At 41.1% G+C, this 23,378-nt stretch overlaps 1 protein-coding gene across 38 annotated transcripts in view; it reads left to right on the top strand.

Annotated features, from left to right (window-relative positions):
* The window catches only part of Kcnma1 (potassium calcium-activated channel subfamily M alpha 1), a 709,412-nt gene that overhangs the window by 540,518 nt on the left and 145,516 nt on the right, over positions 1-23,378 (top strand). For 20 of the 38 annotated variants that reach the window (XM_033766495.1, XM_010607512.2, XM_033766488.1 and 17 more), the window contains 3 exons: positions 8,259-8,368; positions 20,785-20,853; positions 23,218-23,229. In XM_033766495.1, the coding sequence (XP_033622386.1) occupies positions 8,259-8,368; positions 20,785-20,853; positions 23,218-23,229 (191 nt within the window). The remainder of the gene's footprint in view (positions 1-8,258; positions 8,369-20,784; positions 20,854-23,217; positions 23,230-23,378) is intronic. The other 18 variants (XM_033766496.1, XM_033766497.1, XM_033766498.1 and 15 more) reach the window with 1 other exon arrangement.

Raw genomic sequence — 23,378 nt, forward strand, 5'->3', positions numbered from 1 at the left:
GGAAGTGGAGCATGAAAGACAGAGCTAGAGAGAAAGTGGTCAGGGACAAGATATAGTCCCTAAGATCATGTCTCCTGGCCCATCCCTTCACTAAATCCCATCACCCAAGTTTCCCTTGCCTCCTAATAATACCACCTAATTATGATCTCAGGATGGATTTATTCATAGATTCTGTGAGAGCCCTCCTGATCTAACCACCCTCTGAAAGCCCTACCCTCTGAAAGCCCTACTCTTTTCATGGGAGTTTTGGGCAGTATTTTGGATCTAAAAATTAGCACTCATGCTATGATTTATTCTTTAGTGTTGTTATGGTCAGATGTCTAAAGAATCAAGTGTTCTAATGGAACCCAATGCTAACTACGATATCCTGAGCCAGCTACTCTCCTGAACATTCTTTAGTGACCCCCTCATTTGGTCCTCAGACCCTCAGCCTGCTCATGGGTGGATACAATCACTATCTCCATTAAAGCCAGGTAAAATATGTCACATTAGACAGATGAGGGAAGGCCTCATGGGGGTGTTGCCATGCAGTTCAAACTTTCTAGGAGAGATTGGATTTTGATGGCTGAAAATGGCCATAGAAAGATATACATGGGACAAAAAGTCAAGGAAGACAAAGACACCAGGGAGAAGAAGCTTTTAGATTAGTATTAACCATATCCATGAAACAAAGGATTCTGTGACTAATATACTGTGTATCCCCTTGGAGATTTACAATTTATATTAGCATATTAAATATTCTAAGGAGCATTACTCTAAGAAGTAAAATAAGATGAAACTAAACTTATAACTCAGTTTGCTTTGTTAAACCCAGTGATCTTCAAATTTATTTCTTTCAGAATTGTTAGTGAACTATGTACTATACACTGTCGCAGGCAAAAGAGATTCAAATAAAAATCTCTTCCTTCAAAATAACCTACCTTCTAATGAGAATCCCCTCCTCATCCTCTTTTGTTCAGCTAACACCTAATGAGTTCTGTGAAGTTTCCCTTGTGAAATCTTAGTTGAAGATAATTGTACCTTTCTGACTCTTAGGAGAAATGGCAGGATGTAAGATTTGTAAGATAGATGTGGTGCATGGTCTGCCAATGGTGAGCGTGTTATTACTGACCCAAAAGGAGATAAATGCTTAGAAAATGAGAATACATGCTTACAAACTCTTATAGGACCTTGATGGATTAATTTTATGTCATTTGAATGAAATGATACAAAATTTTTGCTTGTGTTTTGCATGTCTTGTCTTTTCATTTTTTTTTTTTTGGTAATTCACTTTGATTACATTTTGCAAAAGTTTTAGTCTACAGCATCATGGATATAAAAATAAAAGCAAAACCCTGACCTTCTCGAATGGGTTAGGAGGGGCTACCCTGGAAGCCCTGGATGCCATGCCAGACTGGCCTGTGGATGTATGGGACAGGTACCTACGACAGTGTTCACTTCTGTCCACTCTACCCATATAGGGTAGGTACTGTATTTTATATGTGTGATAATTTAAGAATCTTATTAATGGAAGCACATGTGAAAATATTCTTAACTATCAGGAAGACTGTGAAACCAAATTCTTATTTAGGCAGACGTGAATAGGCCAATCTTTAAAAGAGTTTGACATCTCTAAAGCAGAAATGGCTTTTATGTTGGAGAGAAAAAAGGGAGGGTAGGAAAAAACCTTACCCATTGAAAAAAGTACCAAGTTCTTGCTGCCACGTAGATAACACTATCTCCAACAATTTCTCAATAGTTATTCTTTTTAAAAGTTGTCATGTCACTCTGCCAACCCTTCCTTTGCCTTTAGCCCTGCTGGCATTTCTTGTCTCTCTGGAAATAATCTGGGTTGGAATAATGTAGTGGGGAAAGCACATGTTCTAATGCTTTTCCTGTGGTCTGTTTAAATTTCTCTCTGAACACCTTATATGGGTTGGGTTTTTTTTCCCCCATAATGGTTGATGGAAGAAATCCCATTTGATAGCCTCCAACCCACTTGTCTGGGAGTAAGAGATTTGGCTGAAGTCCATTCCCAAAGTAATCTTTGGAGTTGTTTATTTATTCATTCAGTGCTGAAGCAACCAATTATCTGGCATTCCATCAAATCTCAAATAATGTGTTTAATTGACATCATTCTGAAGCCTTTGGAAAAATCTGAGATGCTTTCATCCTCTCTGCACATTTTGGAAAATATGACCTGAAGTAGGCCATAATTATGGAATGCCAAATTGTTATGGAGTCACTGAAATCCAATGTGCCTCTCCAAAAGGCTGCTGACCTGAGTCTACATCCAAGAAGTAGAGCACTGTTAGACAATTTGGCACACTGAAGAAGTACATTCTGGGGAGGTGCAAGGCACCATTCTCCTCTGCTTTTATCCTCTGGTTTCCACTTTAGAACCAGTTCACTCCGTCTCAGAAAGCTGTCCAGGGAGCCATTCTCTGTGAAGGCACCCTTGGGACCTCAGCCAGCAAGATTCACTTACATTATTTTTGTTCTTTACTTCTGTGTTGTTTTTAGGATTTGTAATTGTACAGAAGAATATAGAGGCTAAGAAAAAGTGGAGGAGATAAATATATGTCCTATGATCAAAACTCTGGCCAGGAGGCCACGTGGAGGGAATCTGAGAAAGTCAACCATAAGGTCCTCTTAATACCCTGTTATCTTTAATATTGCTCATTCCAGCAAGAAATGAGAAGAGGCAAAACTCAATCTGACTTTCCCCAGTAACAGCATGTTGTGGAGGAATGAGAAGTGATCACACTCATCTTAGTGAACCCACGCACATGTCAGCTGACAACACATAAATTCAAGTTCCATGTTTGCTACACATGTTCTGTGTGCACTGATTCTTTGGGGGGCAGAATAAACAGGTTTTTATGGGATCTAAGATGACGTTGGTCATTTCCTGTCACTGCATTCTGGTTTGGACTGTCATAAAGGGCAGTGATGATGCATTGTATAATTCTTACTGCAAATATTCACTCATATGTGGCTAATGAATTCCTATTAAGCACTTCTCTGATGTAAACACATCCTATCAAGGAAGACTATTCACTGAGAATTCAGACAGATTAAGAAAAACCAGTTACTGTAATGAATGCTTGCTGGTGCACTAACCTCTACTGCCTGTTTTGGGCAGTGTTAGTGTGTGGATGTTACGACTCATCTCTTGTTATTGCAGTCATTAACACGATCATTGGTTTTTATTATTTTCTTTTAGTTCTTTATTTTTAATGTGCATAATGTAACATATATTTAGATTAGAACAGTGTACTTATTTTGAATTAACTAAAGATTTATATGTGATCATCTCTGAGGTAGTTGTATGACTCCCAAGGAAAGGATGGACTTGGCAAAAATTGGCCATAATCAGCAGTCACTGAGACTCTACTGGAAACAGACATCATAGCCACTATTACAGATGTCAGCCAGGAGAGTTGAATTTTTCACATTCACTAGGCTTTTACCATTAGGGAAACACACTTTTGCTCTAATCAGAGGAAGCATAAAAAATGAAAGGTGTCATTACCAAGGCACTGTCAGTAACGTATGCAGTTCTGGGATCAGGAAGGTGTGACTTTCCATGGAGCCAACTGCCATTTCCAGTTGGAAGGGACATTTAATGGTGGAGCCGTCTGCCCGTGGATTGGTGTGAACCATTTTGCTTGGGAGGTTAAACTAGACTGCTTGAAAAATTAGATAATGAAAGGTAGGTAAATAAAACCAAGAGAGGTGTAGACAAGTTAGCCCGGTGGCTGAATTCCCCCTTCTCACTGATGTTTCTGTGTGTCTGACAAATAAGGGCCCACAGCACATCACCTGCTCATCCTTGCTAGGTGCTCTCCTCAAACAGCTGGGGTTTGATGTGACAGCCAGAGGATAAATTGCTGCCTCAGGAAATGCTTTGCCTTTGATTGCTGAATGGCTGGCAAATTAATTTTGGCACCTTTCCCCAACTCATTTTGGTCCCATTCCTACATTCGTTCTGCTGGGAAGTGTGTCTTCACATTACAGTTAAAAAATACATTGACAACGCATACATGGGGAGCAGCACGTACTATTTTTGGAAAGAGGTTGTAGGCTGGGATAGTTCCATTTTATATGATAGAAATGATGCCTTATGTGTTGAGAGGAGGTATGGACCACCCTCCCCTGAGCTCAGAGCGTAGTAGTCCTTTCTGTCCTCTCAGGAGTGGGGTTTGCAGTTTAAGATTTTGAGTCCTTGATGAGCTTCTGGCCTGGCCTCTCTGCCCACAGGATCTTGCACACACCAAAACCTCCTTACCCTTGCTGCAACCTCCCTCCACATCTGTCCTGTGCTGTCCAGGAAGAGGTGTTGTAGTGGATTGTTCAGAGCATGAACTCTAGATCTTTTTTGTATCCCTGATTGAGTTTTGATCTTTAACAGGTTATTCAATCTCTCTTTGCCTCAGTTTTATCGTCTATAAAGGGGAATTATAATGATGGTAACTCCCTCCACCCTCTTATATTATATATGTATATATGATGTGTATTACTTCCCCAGAATTATTCTGCATCACAAGCATATACAAATAAAAATGAAGTATATTTTACATAAATTTTCCCTCTTCTAGGAATGCAGTGACAGAGGAGAGAGGTATTCTAGCACCGTCTGTTGTTCTTACCTTTAAGGATTAAAGTGATTTCTGTATTGATTGTAATAGCATTTTTCTGCTCCTATGCTATGCCATGGGTTTAATAAAGTTTTAATTGTGATAAGATACACATAACATCAAATTAATTACCTAACCATTTCTAAGTGTCCAGTCCTGTGGTGTCAAGTGCAGCCACATGATGGTGTGTCTGTCACCTCTATCCACCACTGTCCTTTTTTTCCCCAAAATTGACATCTGTATAAGTTAGACAGTAACTTCCCCTCCCCTCTCCCCGATCTCCTGCATCATCCACTCTTCTACTTTCTGCTTCTCTGAATTTGACCACGCTAGATACCTCAAGTAAGTGGAATCGTAAAATATTTATTATTTTCTGATTTCATTATTTCCCTTCGCAGGTTGCTTTCAGGGTTTATCCATGTTTTAGCACGTGTCAGACTTCCCTTTCTTTTTAAGGCTGAATGGTATTCTACTGTATATACGTACCACATTATGAATAAACTCTTAGAGGCTCTGCTTCCATTTCTGTTGGTTATATACCTAGCAGTGCAATTACTGATCATATGGTAATTCTGTTTTAAGTTTTTTGAGGAACCACTGTTTTCCATAGCAGGTCTGTTTGACATGCCAACCATGTACCTGTCTTTTGAAAAGTTGCTAGCATGACTCAATTGGTAGTTTTCTAATTTGTGTGTCTGTGTGGAATGCCTTCAGCAGAAACCTCCAAAATAAGTTGGCTATCGATGTGAAAATAGTATTAAAGATGTGGAAACCTTAAGCAGAGAGTTATGACTGTGGATTTAAACTCCCAGGCATTTGTACTGATGATTTAGTGTTGCTAGATCTAGCATTGTAGATACCATCGGAACATCTTTACATGGCGGTGGAAGAGGCATTGTGCTTTACAGAATGTTCTGTACATTTTTTTCCCAGTTATTTGACTTTCAGTCTTCAGGCATTTCAGATTAGCTACACAGGCAAAGTTGCAGAAAAAGACATGTGGAAAAATCAGTGAAAGCCCGATGTACTTAGTCAGATAGATATATCTACTGTTTGTTCCAGCAAAGGGAAAAATACAGGAAAATAAGTAGCAGTTTAAAAGAAGATTTAATCCTCAACTAGGACAAGTCCTAAATACAGAATGTGGTCAATAAATATTTGTTGAATGAATGGATCAGTGGAACTATTCCTGATCAATTTAAAATGAACTCGAATAATATTGTTATCCTGTAAAGAATTTGTTTCTACTTGTTTAAAAAAATCAGTGATTAACCTACACTAAAATGTGGTTGAAAGATTAACTCCATTAGGACACTGAGGCATGAAAACATGGACCATAATTTAAAAACGGTATTAGTTGAAAAATATCACTAATAATCAAGAACAAGGTGAAGGGAGCTGGGCATGGCGTGCACACTTGTAATTCCAGTACTTGGGAGGCTGGGGCAGAAAACCCATGAGTTCACGTCCAGCCTGGAACAGTCTCAAAACAAACAAACAAAAAAAGATGAAGGTTTATGTTTTCATTATTTGTGAAGATCAGTTGTAATATTTAAATCAGAACATGACCATAAATGAAATGTCTTAGGTAAAAGGACAGGTTGAATTCTCATACTTTAGGAACAGTATTTTCCCATAAAGTTCTACTATGAGGATTTATAGTTAGCAATACTTCATATAATGTCTTATTTACCAAATAAGCAAATTGTGATATTTGTTGATGAATTATGATGATATCCCCAATTATTTTTTATTTTGAAATTTGTATAAAGGGAGTAGATTAGAAGCAGTGTCATCTAATGGGGTCCACCTGCATGAGCTCACCCCGACTGATCACAGAGCAGACAGAGTCTGGAGGCAGGGAGCATGCAGTGTATTTCTAAATTTATTTTCTTCCTGGCTTTTGCACACGCGAGTGCCAATAATGATGGTTCTGCCTTTTTCTGTGGTTTCCATGTCTCCTTCACATCCACATGTTGCATTTATCTGAGATGCGATCAGCCACTGGAAGGATGTGTTTGACACAGGAATAGAATAAGAAATTGCACAGAGTCACTTCCTGTTGGCTAGACAGCCTCTGCTTATCTTTTTCTTGCCAGGCTTTTACAGCTAATGAAACCTGCGAGGCTGTGTAGTCAAAGATGCCCGAGGACAAGAAGCTTCTTCCTTCAGGGAGTTCTGTGACATCCCCAACCTCCCAGAGTGGCTCATCATTCTTACTATAACCTACTATCTAGATTTTATTCCCTGCCACTGAATTGAACCTAAGAGAATTGAATCCAGAGAATTGAACCTAAAGCCTTTACACTGAGCTATACTCTCTACTCTCATACCTGCCTTTTATTTTTGGTATGTTGAAACAGGGTCTCACTATTTCCTTAAGTTGCCTAGGCTGGGCTGGAATGTGCATCCTCCTGCCCTTGCCTCCCAGAGTGCCGAATTACATGTTTGTGCCACCACGCCTGGCAATATATAGTTTTTAAAGATTGATTTTAATGAAAAATCCTTCCAAAATGCCTACCGTGAAGCAGGTTGTTAGGAAAATCAGTTGGACCTGATTTGTTAGAATATATATATTTTTTTCTTTTTATCTTATGAAAAATAAAAGAAAACTTCTTAACAAAATAAGAGAGTAGCAATAGTTAATACACTGTGCATTGTTATCTTCAAAGTAGTTATTCAGAGTACAAGATATCAACAAAAACAATTCTCTTACAAAGAAGAAACAAACAGATAATAACACAAAATTTTCTTTTCAATGAAATGAGAAGCTAGATCCCTCACTCCACCCCAAAATGAAATTTAGGGCAAGATCTCTTTGCAGGCAAATTTTACATGTTGTAATATTCCAGGTAGGGTATAAAAATTTATTTTTTCAAAGTAGAAATGTACTATTTCATTGTAATATATACATACTCATTGTGAAAGCCTTCATACCATACAGAAAGCTCGAGAAAAAAAAATATCCTACCATTCTGGGATAATTAAATGGTTAGTATTTGGTATAAAGCTTTCTAGATTTTTTTTGTAGTTTTTAAACATTCAAATGACCTCTTAAAAATAGAATCGGGGTGTATACATTATTTTGTAATATATATATGTATATATATATAATTATCACATAGATATATACTTTCATAATGATTTTCTATTCTCAGTATTTCATTGCATAAGTGTAACATCTGTGGTTATTTCTAATTTTTCAAGAGTTATAAACAAGATATGCATATTCTTATACATGTCTTTGTGCACATATAGAGTATACTCATTTCTTGGCTGTGAGTATTTAAAATGGAATTGTGTATAAAGCAAATTTTGAAAACAATTGCCAAACCGCTTTCCAGGGAAGTTGTTTTAGTTGACGTGTCCATCATTATTGTGGACGAGGGCCCACATCTCCAGACCTTTAGAAACTCTACCGACTGAAAATGAATATTGCTCTAAAGAAGATGTACCTTGGCTCTGGGAGCTTAGGGTCAGCGGGAGCCTTCCATGGTATTAGGGTTGCTGATTATCAGTGAGGTCATCATCGTCTAGCCAGTGCGTTCAATTGCTACCCAGAGTCTGTAACTCTGGTTTCCCTCTTACAGTCTACGGTGACGGTATTTTAAGCCTGCTTCCTGTGTTCTTTTCCCTTAGATTGAGGAAGACACATGGCAGAAATACTACCTGGAAGGAGTCTCCAATGAAATGTACACAGAATATCTCTCCAGTGCCTTCGTGGGTCTGTCCTTCCCTACTGTTTGTGAGTAAGTGGCTGTTAACTGGATGCTCTTTGACTTACAGGGATGTTACTTTGCCCCTCATCGGAAGCCACCTGCCTTTGGCTGGCACGGTTGGAACCCTTGACTTTCACTGAGGGTGTCCTGTGCACCCATCTCTGTGTGATGAAGAACAGGGAGGTGGATAATTTCATAGTCCCTGCCCTAGGGATTTCTATTGGCCTCTGGGTTTCCTTGGGGCCTGAGAATCTTGAGTTTGGATCCATCATTTACACTACATTATGAACTACAGTTGGCCTGTGTATCTTGAATTACACTCCTATAATGTAGGCATGTGTATGAAGAAGGAGGGCAAAAAACCATCTATATCTGACTTTTATTTTATTTTATTATTTTGGTACAAAGAGGGGAATCCAGGACCTTTTGCATCCTAAGTGTATGCTGTACCACTGAGCTACACTCTCAGCCTCTTTCTGATTCAATAGGGGAAAAAACAAATCTTGCCAGTCCCTGGATAAAGGAGTTTTAATTGTCTTCTAATTAAATCAGATCATAGCAACATCAGGAGAAGCTACTGAAATAAAGCCATTTAAGTAGTTTTACAATTTACCGAGGAAATGTGGAACCAAATGTACAGCAGAAGGCCTTGAAAAAGTCCTCAGCAATTTAGCCCCGTATGGATGACTGCCTTGTTATAATGAGAACAAGGTTTGGTTTCTCCTTTTCCTGGATCAGCAGGAAGGATCAGGGCATAGGCAGCCTGTCATGGCCCCTCCAGGAAGAATAAGAGATCATGGATGGGAGGATGACCCAACCTCAGGGGTTCCGGGTATCCACCATGAGGCGTGAGGATCCCTCAGATTCCCCACTTACGATTTTAGGTATTGGGTTCACGTCAAAGGGCGACTTCATTCCTATGAGAACACAAACTCCTTGGGAGTGATAGACCACCACACCTGATCCTTTGACACCTCAGCCCAGTTCCATAAATCTCTGTCTCACTGATAAAACCAGGGAATAATCAGGGGGCTGTGAGACTCCACTGGGCTGAGAAAGAAAAGCCATTTTATTTTCCTCCCTGCCTACTTACAAATCAAACACACCTTCTGTCAAGGGAGGACTGAAGGCACAGAAACAAAACTAAACACCCTTTCCGATAAAGGAGAGGAAGGTGCGGCTGCTGGGCTCAGCTGCATCATCCAACTCTGTTCTGTGTGTGGCAGGGAGGGGGTGAAGTCCACGGGGGGGCTTCCTGTTTACCTGGAGACTCTGGAAGGGAACACAGCAGGTGCACTTTGCCAGTCCCTGGGCCCAGGCCCTGAGCACTCTGAAATGGTTTGGCTGTTTGCTGAAATTTCTCACCCTGTCTCTAAGCGAAAGTTTAAATGCTAAATGGACTGGAAAAGTGAATAGGTAATTGATTTGGAAGGAGTTATTTTCTGAAAATGGATGCCCTGTTGTAACTTCAGTGCTCCTTTCTTTGAGGGCCATTTCTCTTTCTGCCATGAGAAGAAGTTAACTGCTCAGAGGCACTGGAGCCTGGGACTCTGCAGCTGACCCAGGGGATCTTCTCCTTGGTGCTCAACCTGCCTGGGGTAGAAAGCCCAGGAGAAGTCAGCACTTAGAGCAGAAGCTGGCTTCATAAGTAGGTAGTTGAAGCCTCTCACGTGGAGTGTGGGGCGTTTGGAGGCCAGGGTGGGTGTGTCTTATGGTATTGGGGTGTTGGCAGGGGTGGAGTAAAGCCCCCCTTTTGGTTATTGAGTTTCCTTGGCTTGACTAATGTTTGTGTCTTACACGAGCACTTCTCCAAAAGCTACCTGGCTCTTCCTGCTTTGTCACTCTTCTCTGGAAACTGAGTCAGGCCATTGTAGAACTAACCCAAAGGGTGAGGACTGCTCCCCCTAGAGGCTCCAGTGGGGACACCTACGTGGACTCACATGGATACCTTACAGTCTCTAATTTCTTTAAAGGCTATTTATTTCAAAACAGTGATATTCACATAAAAATGAGATTCCTAGCCTCTCTTGGAAATGTGATGTGGACACACAGGACCTGCATTTCTACCAATTCTTTGTGGCTCCCACTTGCCATCTTACACTAGATTTGTGTCAGAATCTCAGGCCTGGCCCTGTGGCTTGTCTGGCCCACTGGGCACTGTGAGACTTCACTGCCCTTCAGTGTCACCTCCAGAGCCAGGCACTCGTGGATAGAGTGGCTGCTTCCGTATTTTCCTTGATCGATTTTCATATTTAAAATATATCCCCCAAAGGAGAAAATCCCCCAGACCTATATTGTTGTCAGAAAATGTAGTACTTTGTTCAGTAAAGCTTCGGGAAGAAAAAGAAAAAAGAAAAAAAGCCAACTTTGGATGTGAGTGAGAATGTGCTCAACTTGGCGCTATTATTCGTTTAATGCAATGATACGGCAGAGGTGGAACTAATCAATAAAGAAAGGACATTTAATGAGATTTAGGAACATCCCAAAACATTGAAGCTCTCTTCAAGCATTTGATTATCTGGAGGCTTAATTATCTGTGTTTTCTACTTTAAATTAAAGAAAAGCTATAACTCAAAGTTACCAGCAGTTTAATGATAACACTCTTCAATTCAGGTTAATTAAAGCACAGCCATAATTAGAGTGTAGCGTTGTATATCACCAGGCTGGCGCATAAGTATTTTCATTACAGTAAGAATTGGCTATTCAATTTCAAGATGACATAAAGGACGCCAAAATATATTTTAAACTGGTTCATGGAGAAGAAAAAGAATCGGGGAATATTCTGGGTGTAATAAAACACAGATAAAATATACCGATTTTCAGTGCAGTTTCTGTAATTATGCCCTGCACTAAAACAATATGCAGCCAATAATGTCTTAAAGCATGAAAAGAAATAAATTTGCTCTTCTCCCTGGTTGGCAGAATGCCACTTTTCAGGGTGGGATCTCTGCAGGGAGAGCTTGGAGTTTTCTCAGAAGCTGGGAGAGTCATTCTGTGAGTAGATAAGGGGACAGATATGCAGATGAAATGAAAGGTCTTTTCCCAAGGGAACAGGAGGGGCTGGAGGAAGAAGTAAAAGCCACCCCCAAAGCTAGCTCCTTAAAAATTTCAATCACAGCCTAACTCTCCTGCCCAGGGTGTGACTTGAATCTCCTTTATATTCTGATTTCTCAGCACTATTTTCATCCACATCAGACCAGAAGACATGGTGTTGTTCCCCAACCAGAAAGGCATTTAGAAAAAATTCAAAATCACAAAAATCTTTCATCTACATTTTCTCATGTATCCTCACAACAATCCCATGGTATTTATGTTCATCTCATTGTCTTTGTTTTATGAAGGAGGACACTGTGACTTAGAGGTTATAGGCACCCATCCCAATGGCAACTGAAATAAGAGTTACCAGGTTTCTCGTGCTGGGGTCTGGTGCAATTGGGAGCAGCTTGGAGTAGGTGTTAGTTGAAATCTGGTCTCATTATGCATCTCCTGGGGAGTTTATTAAATGGAGCCGTATTTAGGCTTCATTTCCAGACGCCAAGAAGATATGGGACTAGACCTAGAAAATCTCTCTCCGTGCCCCGTCCCGCTCTCTCAGCAAGCCAGGAGATTCTGACTCAAAGTGTGAGACTGGAAACCCCTGTGTTCCTGTCATATCCCAATGTTCCACCCCACTCTGGAACATCCTCTTCTTGCTTCCCACTTCCGGCCCAGTCATCAAATAACAGAATCATTGGGGCACACAGTTTCCAAGCTCATACTAAGAATGGGGCCTTGGTGGGAGCTTCCTTCCCATCCTTACTCCTTCATGTGGGGTATTCTGCTATCCCTGGGTCAGAAGAATGAGTCTGAACTGTGCCATGCCAAGCAAACCACTGACTGATTCCCCATGCCTAATCCGGATTATTGCAAGGAAAAAAAAAAGAAATGGGGGTGGTGAGTCCTTTAGTGCCTACACTCAAGTCTCCACTGGGAATAAGCAAAGAAGTTTCTGGTTGGGAAAAACAAATAAGTGCTAAATAGGGATAAGTTCAGGAGGAGCAAGGGCAGCTGAGGGTGCAAACCCCAATGTCATCTCATGGCCTTGTTGAAGATCATGGTGGACGTGGTCCATGCCTTCCCTAAGCTGCCTGTAAGATATTCTTTTTAAAGGCCAGCAGCTCCTGAGTAGACTTTGGTTTTTATGTAGCTGGCTTGCCCCTCAGTCTTTGTGGCAGTAAAATCAAGACAGTGAAGCTTTGGGATGTGAAGAAAAGAGAGTGCTATCCACTGTTATTTGGACACTAGCAAGCCATCTGCTCTATCCTTTTTGCTCCCTACCTTCCTCATCTGGTAACGATGAAAGTGCAGATGTCCAGCACCACCTATAAGAAGATGGGCATGGCTGGGATGCCCTTTTTCTCCTAAAAGGTTGTGTTTGAGCAGTATCCACACTAGGATGCTGTGTAATGCACAGAGTGTGAGCTGAGGAGTCACAAACCTCTAATGGGTGAGTATGTAATTTGGGGAAAGACACTTGATTAGTGTGTAACTCTGTCACTTGACAGCACCAGTTCCCTTACTGACCCTGGGCTTGTATACCTCCAGTTTCCTTGGCTCTGAAGGGGTGGGGGTAGCATTACTTACCACTGGGTACTAATTAATCATATCCTTCTCCCACCTCTCTGTTTTCCTCCACCCCATTACCCTCCTCATTGAATGTAAGCAACTGGAAAGAAATACATTGTGTCATTTTCTAATTCACACTTCCTGTTTTGTGAATTCTCCTGTCCATCAGTCATGGACCAGATATTTAATGAACTATCGTGCCACTTCTATTGGAATCTGCAATTAGATTTGATCCAAAATGTGCACGAGGAAAGATGAATGACAGTACTCATAAAAATGCCAAGTAAAGGACACAGTTTCCCTGCAGTGGCTACCTTCATAGTTTGCCTTCTGGCTAAGAGGAAGAATCCCCGTGCTTAGGGAGTCATGGGTGTCCCTAAGTGCTTGGTGGATATACCCAACTGGAGTAGCAATACTGAGGGCTGAAGGGAAAGGTGCTTCAGGCTGGGAATGACGAGGGAGGCTTCCTGGAAGAGATGATGCTATTTGTTCTGTGCTTCAGAAGGAGCTCAGATTCAGATAAGGGGAAAAGAAGGAAGCTGGTTTTCTAAGCAGTGTAGAACTGGGATGGAAGGCCAGCCTGCACAGTACCCCACAGAACTCTCCAAACTTCCAGGTCTCTGAGGTTTTCCAATTAGCGCAATTTGGTTTCACCCCCTTCTTTCCTTTAGAAGGGAGAAAGAGACACGTCAGCTACATATTGAGCTGTGATGCTTTGGAGGGAAACAGTGAGAGTGTTTTTATCTTGAGAACTGGCAAGAGAGCAGGACACACATCCCTGCCTCAGGTAGGAGCCCAAGGGCAGAGAAGAGAGGAGGGAGGAGGAGGTGTAGGAAGCCAGGGCTTCAGCAGCTGGGCTGTGGCAAGAACATCATGTTCCAGGTTCTGAGTCTCACAGTGAGCCTATTAGTCAGTCATTCATCACTTGCAAAATATAAAAGCTTAATTGTATCAGGTTTTACAGCTCAGAGGGGATTAGGACAAAAGATGTATTTAAAATATGATGTGTCTCTCTGTCCCTCTGCAGCTGATGGAGCAGTTAAAATTCAGATTTGATGTGGAGTATTTAATGTCTGGGTAACTTGGGGAACTCCAATTGGATCTTCCTCTGCTGTGCTGAAGGGCAGCAGTTCTGTCCCCAGGCCCTGTGTGGCTGCTACTGTGTGGGCTGCAGACTCACAGTTGGAGGAGGGATGTCCCCATCCCTCACCTACCTCCCTGCAGTCAGCGCCCCTAGAATTCAGAAAAACACTCTCTTACTCTTTGTCTTTCTGCCTAGACTGATCTTTCAAAGAAGCTGTAGGAGGAAACTTTTTAAAAGAGTACCAGAGAGAGCTGAGTCTCTTGCCCAAATGAAAACAATAACGAATTTAACTTGAATTTGGGGGAAACATTACTTTTTCAAAAAAGATATCCATATTTTAATGTGGAACCAAAAGAAATCAGGTAAACTCAAATGTTATACAGTGGATTTCTTTAGCCTGGCTGCAAAAATTAGCATTTTAAGAAAATTTATATAGAGATTCAAATATGGTCTTTAAAAAAAAACATTTTTCCTCTGATATAACTGGCTCTATCCATCCATTTAGGGAGTTTTATAAATAGACTTGAACATATATGAACAGAGATACAAGTATTAATATTGATGATTGTTTCTACTCTAGGCACCAAGAAGGTGGCCAGTAATCCTTCTCTGTGCTAGTGAATCAACCAATGATGATAAAACCTAATGCAATGCTCAGTGGCAGGTTAGTGGCACAGGGACAGGTCCAGAATTCTTGACAGAAGGTTCAGCAGGGAGTTCATTTGGAACTGGGGTGAATGCTAGACGAAGCATGCAGTTTTCTCTTACACTGCATGTATCCAATTAATAATAATAGCAAAAATACATTTCTTCACACTTCAGGCAAATGCTAATTACTCGTAGCAAAGAATGTAGTTATTTTTAAATTCAAGCCTCTTAGGTGTGTTGGAAGAGATACTGAGCACAGGTGTGTGTGTGTGTCTGCTTGAGAGTAAGGGTATTCTAAAACTTTCCCACTCAGTCTTTACCAAGGGTATGAAAGATGGAGTTTAACAACATCTCCATAAACATTTAAATTCACATTGTTTTCTTGGTGTAGAGTCATACAAATCCTCGTGGTTTCAAAACAGTTTCTTTAACTTGATGTTTTCCTCTCAGGAAGGTACCATTTCAAATCAGAACTCCGAAATGCAGATATTTTCCATTGTAGTCCCTTGATTCTAAAGACCAAAGTGCAGACTTTATGGCACATCTCTTCTGATCACACGTGTGGGCCTGACGTTCCCAGGGGCTGCTGGGTGGCTGGAGAGGGGCTGGTGTTCAGGGGGCATGATGGGAGCTGCTGCTTCTGTTCTCACCCACCTGCCTCAGAGGGTGAGTCATCTTCAGTGCTCTGGATGCCATCTCTGTAGACTCTTCCTGGGCACATTAGGAGGTGCAAACTCTGTGGCAGGTTTCATGTTTAAATTCACACCAGCAAGTAATCTTTCCAGTCAAGGGGGCTGATTTAATGGCAAGAACAATTTATTTCCCTCTGGGTAGGTAGAAACAGTTGGACTCTAATTCTTAAGAGCCTTTGTTCAGGAACATCTGGGTTGAAACTACTATAGTTAACAGATGATGCTGGCAGTAAAAAAAAAAAAAAAAAGGCTTTATATAATGTCATTGTGAAATTTGGTAGACCTCTACTTAATAATTATCTGGAAAGCAATCTAACTTGTTATTACAACAGTTTCATTGCAGATTGCTGGTTTAAGACCTTTTTGTGACAAGTGGCATTTTCCTTGAAAAAATAAGTCATTTCTATTCCCCTGTAATTATTTTTTGTAACCAATGACAACTTCCCGCATCGGACATATTGGGACATTTTATTTTAGGAACCAAGCATTAAATTCTTGCTAACTTATGGCTGATTTTATCCATTTATCGCATTGTGAAGTGCTTCTTGCCTTTTCCTCATTCTTTACCTTATCCTGATCCTGCTTCCTGATTCCACCCTGTTGCTATGTACATTGGAACACCATAGGCTGAGGGAAGCCGTAGAAGTAATTGTAAAGATTTCATGGCTAATGCTCTGTCTGCCTTGTCCCCCCAAAGGTGTTGAATGATACAAGTACGTATTTAATCACAGGATAGCAATTCTGGGTAGCCTGAAGAAGTATTATTGGGTATGGACCCATGTAGTAGGATCTCTAGAAGATCCCAAGGATTAATTTCTGTCTGTCTCTTAGAATTGGGTTTGGATCTTGGATAAGGGATTTAGGCAAAAATTAGATTCCCGGAACACATAATGACCATTATTTCCCTCTCTGTCATTTTTTTCCAGTATGTTTGCTTCTAACAAACAAGACAAGTTAAGAAGCTTCTTATTTCAAAATCCTATCCCTGCTTCTCCTACTCCCTCTTGATGTTCTTAGTTTTTTTACTTTGCCTCTTCTCCATCACTCTATCCTCTCATGAGGATCTGCTGCCCTTTGTGCATGCATTTGCTTATTTAGCCTTTATTAGCAGCATTCTCACTACAATTTACAAAATGCCCAGGGGTGTGTGTGTGGGGGGTGTTGCAAAGCCTACGTCCTATGCTAGAGAAGCTTAGTCTAGAGGGAAGTGAAGCGATGACCACACCAGCCTCAATACATTCTTCCCTATCGGACCCCCTACCAGAGGCCACGTCTCTGCTGCTGCCTCACTCAGGATCTAACGAAAAGGAAAAAGTGTGACTTGAACACTTCTGGGGAGCTATAGTTCTGCTTCCAGTCTGAATCCTGGTTTATCCTTCCATGCATTTTGCCAATTACAGAGGATGCCTACTGGAGCGTAGATTAAAAACGTAGAAGGCTGTAGGTCACAGGCAGTTTGCAACGAAGAATGAAGAGTGACAGTCAGAGAGTGGGGGCGGTGTGCACCTTGGAGAATACTTGCTTCCTCTGAGGTGCAAGCGAGTGCTTCATAGATCCAGTCTCTTTTAGCCAGATGGGCTGTGTTTCCAGTGTGGCCATATCTGGTTTTTCAAGGAAGTCAAAAGAGCAAGTTTTTATTTGAAACCAACAGTTGGTATCTATTTCTAGTTGTGAAAAAGCAACTATGCTAATTAAAAAAACATGTTTGCATGCACCATGTGGTCGGGACCACCATTCCATTTTTTCTGTTCTTATGAGACATATCTGTGGAGTACACTGCACTGGGACTTGATGTCCTCTTTCGGCTTTTGTATGTAAAAGACAACTGATTTTGAGCCAGTTGCTTTGCCCTCTTTGGACTTCAGCTTGTCTTACATATAAAAATACCAAACAGTTTCCCTGGTGTGAGAAACTGAAAGTGTAAATGAGGATCAAAATGTATAATAGATAAAGTGAAGTAGGAAGAAAAGGTCCAAAGGGGAAGGAAAAGGGGGGGGGAGTGGGAGGGTAGGAGAAAGGGAAGAAGGGAAGGGAATAAATATGAGAAAAGGAAAAAATGGAAACAAAGTCTTTGTAAATAGGGAGGGGTGGTGGGGTTGAAGGGAGGGCAGGGGAATGGAGAAAAAATGAGAACCAAGATGTAACATGTAAAGGTACAAATTCCCGATGATGGATGTCATCATATTGTATACCTAAAATGTACCCATAAACTTGATGAATTAAAAAAACAAAGAAGGGCAGGATGAGCTGATTTGGAAGGACCAGAGTCTGGGAATCTCTAGAATGGCCCCATTTGCTTATATTCACTGTTCCATCACTGTCCCTCTCCTATCCCTCCTTAGGCCAGTGAGCAACAGGTTATTTTGCATCGAAGAGTTCCTTAAAAAAAAAGGCCTCTATAAAGCAGTGTAGAGTCCTTTTAGGTAAGGATTTTAAAGTTCGTAAATTATGGGTTTAAAAACTGGTAGAAGATGAAGAGATTTACTGGTCCATCCTTTACAAGGTTAAGGAATATATACAAAACTGTATAGATTTTATTGACTTTCCTGCATTAAGAGGCTCTTTTTTTTTCTTTTTTATTCTATTCAGTGGGTAATTGGTATTGTAGTAACATGGAAGAAATAACTCACCATTACTGTGGGCTACTTTCCCCCTTTCTTAGGTTCAAGAAAGCAGTTAAGATCTTTGATCTCATGAGCTATGAGGGTTCCAAACTAAAATGGTTGTTACTCATAGGATATCAGCAAATTGACCTCATGATCCATGCTAAGTTAACATCAACTTTCTACTTGATTTTTTTTTGGCACTTGACTACTATTTACATTAGGTAGTGGCTACTTAATCTGGTGATTTGGTTCAATAAACACGGCATAAGCTATCTGATGCTTTAAACAATTTAGGTTCCAGAAGTAACAGCCCCATAAAGGGTGCATGTTAATGGAATGCTATGGGGCATAAATTAAGAAGGGCATTTTCCCTGCTGTGGTTGGATATGTGTGTTGGTGTTTCAACAAGCTGCATAATCAGCCCAAAGCCCAGGTCATTAGAGTCTGCTGGCAGAAGTCAGGAAACCTGCAGGTCACTGGGAAAGTAGAGACATGCCTGCACAGATGTGGTCCTTTGAAATCTGACTGTTAAAGGCAGTGCCTGGGAATCAGGATCTCACACATAGTAATGAGCAATTGGTCTCATTTCCCTCTGGAAAGCACCAGGCCTTCACCAGTACCTCCTTTGCTAGCAGTATATCTCCAAGTAGAGCCTCTCTGGTTCTGTGGCTTCTCCATTTAAGAGCAGCCAAAGACCAAGCCATTCCATTCGCTTGGAATAAGCTGTAGACTCCTCGCTATGGTAAGAAAAATCCTCATGATTTTGGCCCCCGTCTTGCTCTTGGACCTACCCACTATCACTCTCAACTTTGCTCTCTCAGCTCCACCCTTGCTGGTTTCATTGCTCCTTCTCAAATACCTGGAGCATTTTCCTGCCTCAGGCCCTTTGCATTTACTGTTTCTACTCCATAGACCAGTAATGAATGGTAAACCTTTTTCTGCTGCATGTGGGCTATAGGTTCACCACCACTGCCCTAGACTCTTTCTCTATATCTTCTCATTCCTTTCTCGTCATGCTCTAGTACCCTCTGCATCCTTTGAATGGTCCTCCTGGACTGTCATAGGTGACACATTCCTTTTCCTATTGCTCTTTATCTTCTCCAGTTGTTTTATTTTACGCATATCATTTATCATTATTTGGGAATGTGTTATTTACTCAGTTGTATATTTGCAGATTCTCTATCTCTCCCAATGCAAAACAGGCTTTGTTGGGGACAAAGATGTTGTATATCCTGCCAGACACTGGCTACAAACCTAATATCTAACTATTGGTCAAATTATTTGGGTTTTCTAAGCCTTAGTTTTACTGCCTGTACAACAGAGCTCTCAATAGAAGTCTGAAAAACTGGAGTGCGCTCTCTCTCGCTCTCTCTCTCTCTCTCTCTCTCTCTCTCATAGGGAGGTCTTGAGAAACAAGTGGGGCCATCAAGGAAGATAGTGCCCTTTCATGCAGTATCTTATTGCCCTTTCAGTGCTGGAACTAAATAACCACATGTTCATTTTTCAATGTATCAGTTAAGCAATGTTTCATTATCCAAATAGTCCTTAAGATATAAGTTCGCTAAAAGAACTTATAACATATGATGTACATGATTCCTTTTTGTGTGAGCTTTTATTTCTACCAATATATAAATATATGTTTTATTATATTGTATCATGATATTTACATGTTTGTATCTTGTTATATTTGTTATTTATATCTTGAAATATTCTGCAAAAAATCACTTTGAATGCTAATACCATATTACCATTGCTTTTTTACCATATTACCAATTTACCAGGTTGCTTTAGATTTTTATACTCTTTATAAATAACACTACCTTGAACATCTTTATGCATAAGTATTTTACTGTACTTGTTCTTTTCTTGGAATTGAATCCTAGTAAGTAGAAATCATTTGTTAATTGAGCTTCTCTGTATGGATGGATTCATTCACTATATACTTTGGGAATTCAAACAAGTCTAAAACTCTTAAAGCAGTTGTTCTCCTTGAAGAGGGGAAAAGACAGACACAGGAAACGAGAAACAATAAGAAGCAACCATAGCCAAGGTGAAGTTGGCTGAGGGCTAAATGATGCGGCTCCAGGCCAGGTCTTGGAGGAGGTATGAGAATAAGAATCAGAGAGTAGCAGGAGCTGGAGCAGACCTACTGCTTGGAAGACGTGACATGGCCAGGGAGGATGGTCAGGAGGAGAGAAGGCCGTGTGGGTGGGGGCTGGGCATAATGATGGCAGGGAGACAGGAGCAAGCTGGCCTCCAAACAGTCTGACCCGCAGTGGAGAGCATCAGGCAGATGAGGAGAGATAGTTTGGATGGAGCCAGGAGTGACAAAGTCATAGTCATGTGCTGGGCACTTACACAGAGTCTAATTATTACCACCATTCCAAGCACACGGGGGTCTGCTCTGAACAACAACATGAGCTGTTTGTACCAAAGACAGAAATGGAATCCAAATAACAGGTCCAGCTGCTCCAAATCTCTCCCTCCCCCTGTAGTTAACGTTTTACTACCTGACTGAGTAACTAATGAATCTGGCCCCGTGTAAATCCCTAGGCACAAATCCCTGCTTGGGGTCTGTGTCTAGACATTCAGACCTTAGTGCAATTTACACTCTGAACATCCAGCACCTTGTCATTTGTGAGAAAGCAGATTTAATGGGGAAGACTGGGAGGTGCCCCCCTCACACCCCTTGGCACGGGGTTGGTAGAATGAAGATTCCCTCGGCAGGAGACCGAAAGGTTGTAACAGTGTTCATTATGTGACTGTTCGACCAGAAGCACTGACTGGGAGGCTTCTCCATCTCATTTGCAGGCTGTGTTTTGTGAAGCTCAAGCTCCTAATGATAGCCATTGAGTACAAGTCCGCCAACCGAGAGAGCCGGTAAGTAAGTTTGCTGTGACTCAGTGGCCTGTTGACATTTATGATGGGAAAGTGCATTGTGGAAATATTCAGTCCGCTTTCCCTGTTTTGCACATGATTTATTTGCTTGGAACTGGGTGCAACATCTCTCTGACCCTAGGGTACATTTTAAGGCATGCTCAACCAGACATGGCAGCCTCTGTCCCAGAACAGCCTGAAATCTCAATCCCCACTGGGCATTCAGAGAAGATTCCCCAGAGAAGAGGAATTGGCTGCTCAAGTATCTCTACCCTTTCGTGCTAACCTGAGCTTTTTGTACTCTAAGTACTGAACCTATAACAGACCCTGTCTTGCAACCCCTTTGTACTGCTGCAAGCAAAAAGCAGGTGGGCTCTGGCCTCCTTTACATTGGGCCTGCTGTAGAGCCATGGTGGGAGATACCAGCTCTCTTGATAGCCAAATTACAAGCAGCCTATTGTGCACCATATGTGCTTCTCCTGGTGCCGCCGAAATCCAGGTGGCAGAATCTCAGATTCATGTAAATTAGCCAGGAGAGCCAAACTCACAGGCAGGAGCTCTCTTTATTTATTTATTTTGTTCCTAATTATGTGCACATCAGACTGATGAGCGAGGGAGTCTGGTTGAAATAGATAATTCCCCAGTCAATATGAGGGTTCACCACTGAAAGAAGTGTTAAGGGGGACTGTTTTTGATGGAGAACTGTGTATGTTATAGATAAAACAGAGATGATTCTTTGCTCCCCAGTTTTTATCAATAGCTTGGGAAGAAAGAGAGCTATTTGAGACACACTCCAGCTTTTGTTTTTGGAAATGATACGTGCAGTCTATTCCTTCCCTAGAATATCATTTGTTCCCGCAGATCAATGCGCTTAGAGTTCAGACAACCCCTGACACCCACCTTCTTAGCTGAGCAGAATACAGGGCAAGAAGTTTCCTGCTATCACCATTTAAGGAGTTTTCATTATCTGGGTGAATGAGCCGATAAAGACAGACTTCCAGTTGGACAGCTTGTGTCTATGACAACAAAACCAACCAACCAACCAACCCACCCAAAACACTGGATTGTGACCAAGTCAATCCAGTGTTTGCTCTTACCTTGCCCACCAGATCAGATTGCACACAAAGTCAATCTGATCAAATGCTAAGCTGCTTTGAAATCCCAATCAACCAAAAGGATGGTGCAATGGTAGATTCGGTGGCCACGTGTAGACCATAGCCATAGCAGTTAACAAATAGGTATATAAGTATACATTTTCCTTTTCCATGTGAACAAAGTGAAGAATATTGTTTGCAAAAAGCTGAGAGAGTCCTGGCTATTTGCTGTTCAACCGATAAGGGGGGACTTCTCTAGGGTTACAGTTTATTTACCTTTTTTTTTTGCCATTCCTCACCTGTGTCTGGGTGGGGAACTTTGTAATTTGGATTTTTGCAGATGATATTCTTTGTGTTGCCAAATCAGTAAATCCTTGTGTAAACTGTCTTCTCTATCACTTTTGCACATCTCTAAAGAGACTTTGTTTTGTGAGGTAGGTGACACTAATGCTAAATAGTAGGTGACCCATTGTGGGGTAATTTTGTGGCAAGTATCTGCACCAAAACCCTGACCAGTGGTCTCCCCTTTGCCACCTTTTTGTCACAGGGAAAGAGAGGGAAATACAGTTAATGGCTCAGCATGGGTCCACTGTCACTGTTCTAAGAAAACAAACTCACTACACTGTCTGTAGACAACATCTTTTCTGTGATGAGCTTTATCACCGATTCACAAATCTGAGATGTTTTCAACAAAGCCATATTTGTAGATACAGTTTTCAGATTTTTCTTTTCTTAGAAAAAAAGAGGGAAAGAAATTGTTGGGCTTTCTTTTAGCTTTCTGTGTGCAATTGCCAGCTTTAATTCTCAAATGTGGCTTGGTCTCAGTGTGGAAGCACATTGGTTCTTGTGGAAAAAGGTGTATTTGAGGGAATGTGGATCATGCCCCTGAGAAAATGCAGGATTTATCAGATATAATACTTACTAAAAATAAATAACTTTTTGAACTTTTCTGAGAAAACAATGTTAATGTTTTTTTCTGCACTTACTAAGTTCCCATTTCTTCTCCACTCACATTTTATAACTGACTAGGTGTTAAATTTCAGAGGCACCTACTTCTCCTTCCCACCCTCTTGCCTTCAACCTGTGTTTAACTACCTCCTTTGTTGTTGGTTTCACCCCATGATAACGTTTTCATGCTTTGCGGAAAAACCTTGTTTTCACATGCATCCTTTAAAAGACTTGAAACAAAGGTTTTATTCCTTCTTTCCTTTTGGTGTCAGTCAATTTATTATCAAATTGTTTGATTTTAAATTCTTTTCTTGTCGTTTTGCAGAAGCCGAAAGCGGTATGCACTCTTCGTTAACTTCCTTTCCAACTCTACCCTCTGTCTTCACTCCTAACCACAGGACTAACCATTTGCCAAGAATTCAAGAAGAGAGAGATTATATATATGTATATATAATCTCATCCCCTTGCCTATATATATATATATAT

This window comes from Fukomys damarensis, unplaced genomic scaffold, assembly GCF_012274545.1.
Source record: "Fukomys damarensis isolate Sample0158 unplaced genomic scaffold, DMR_v1.0_HiC HiC_scaffold_20, whole genome shotgun sequence".
Taxonomy (NCBI): domain Eukaryota; kingdom Metazoa; phylum Chordata; class Mammalia; order Rodentia; family Bathyergidae; genus Fukomys; species Fukomys damarensis.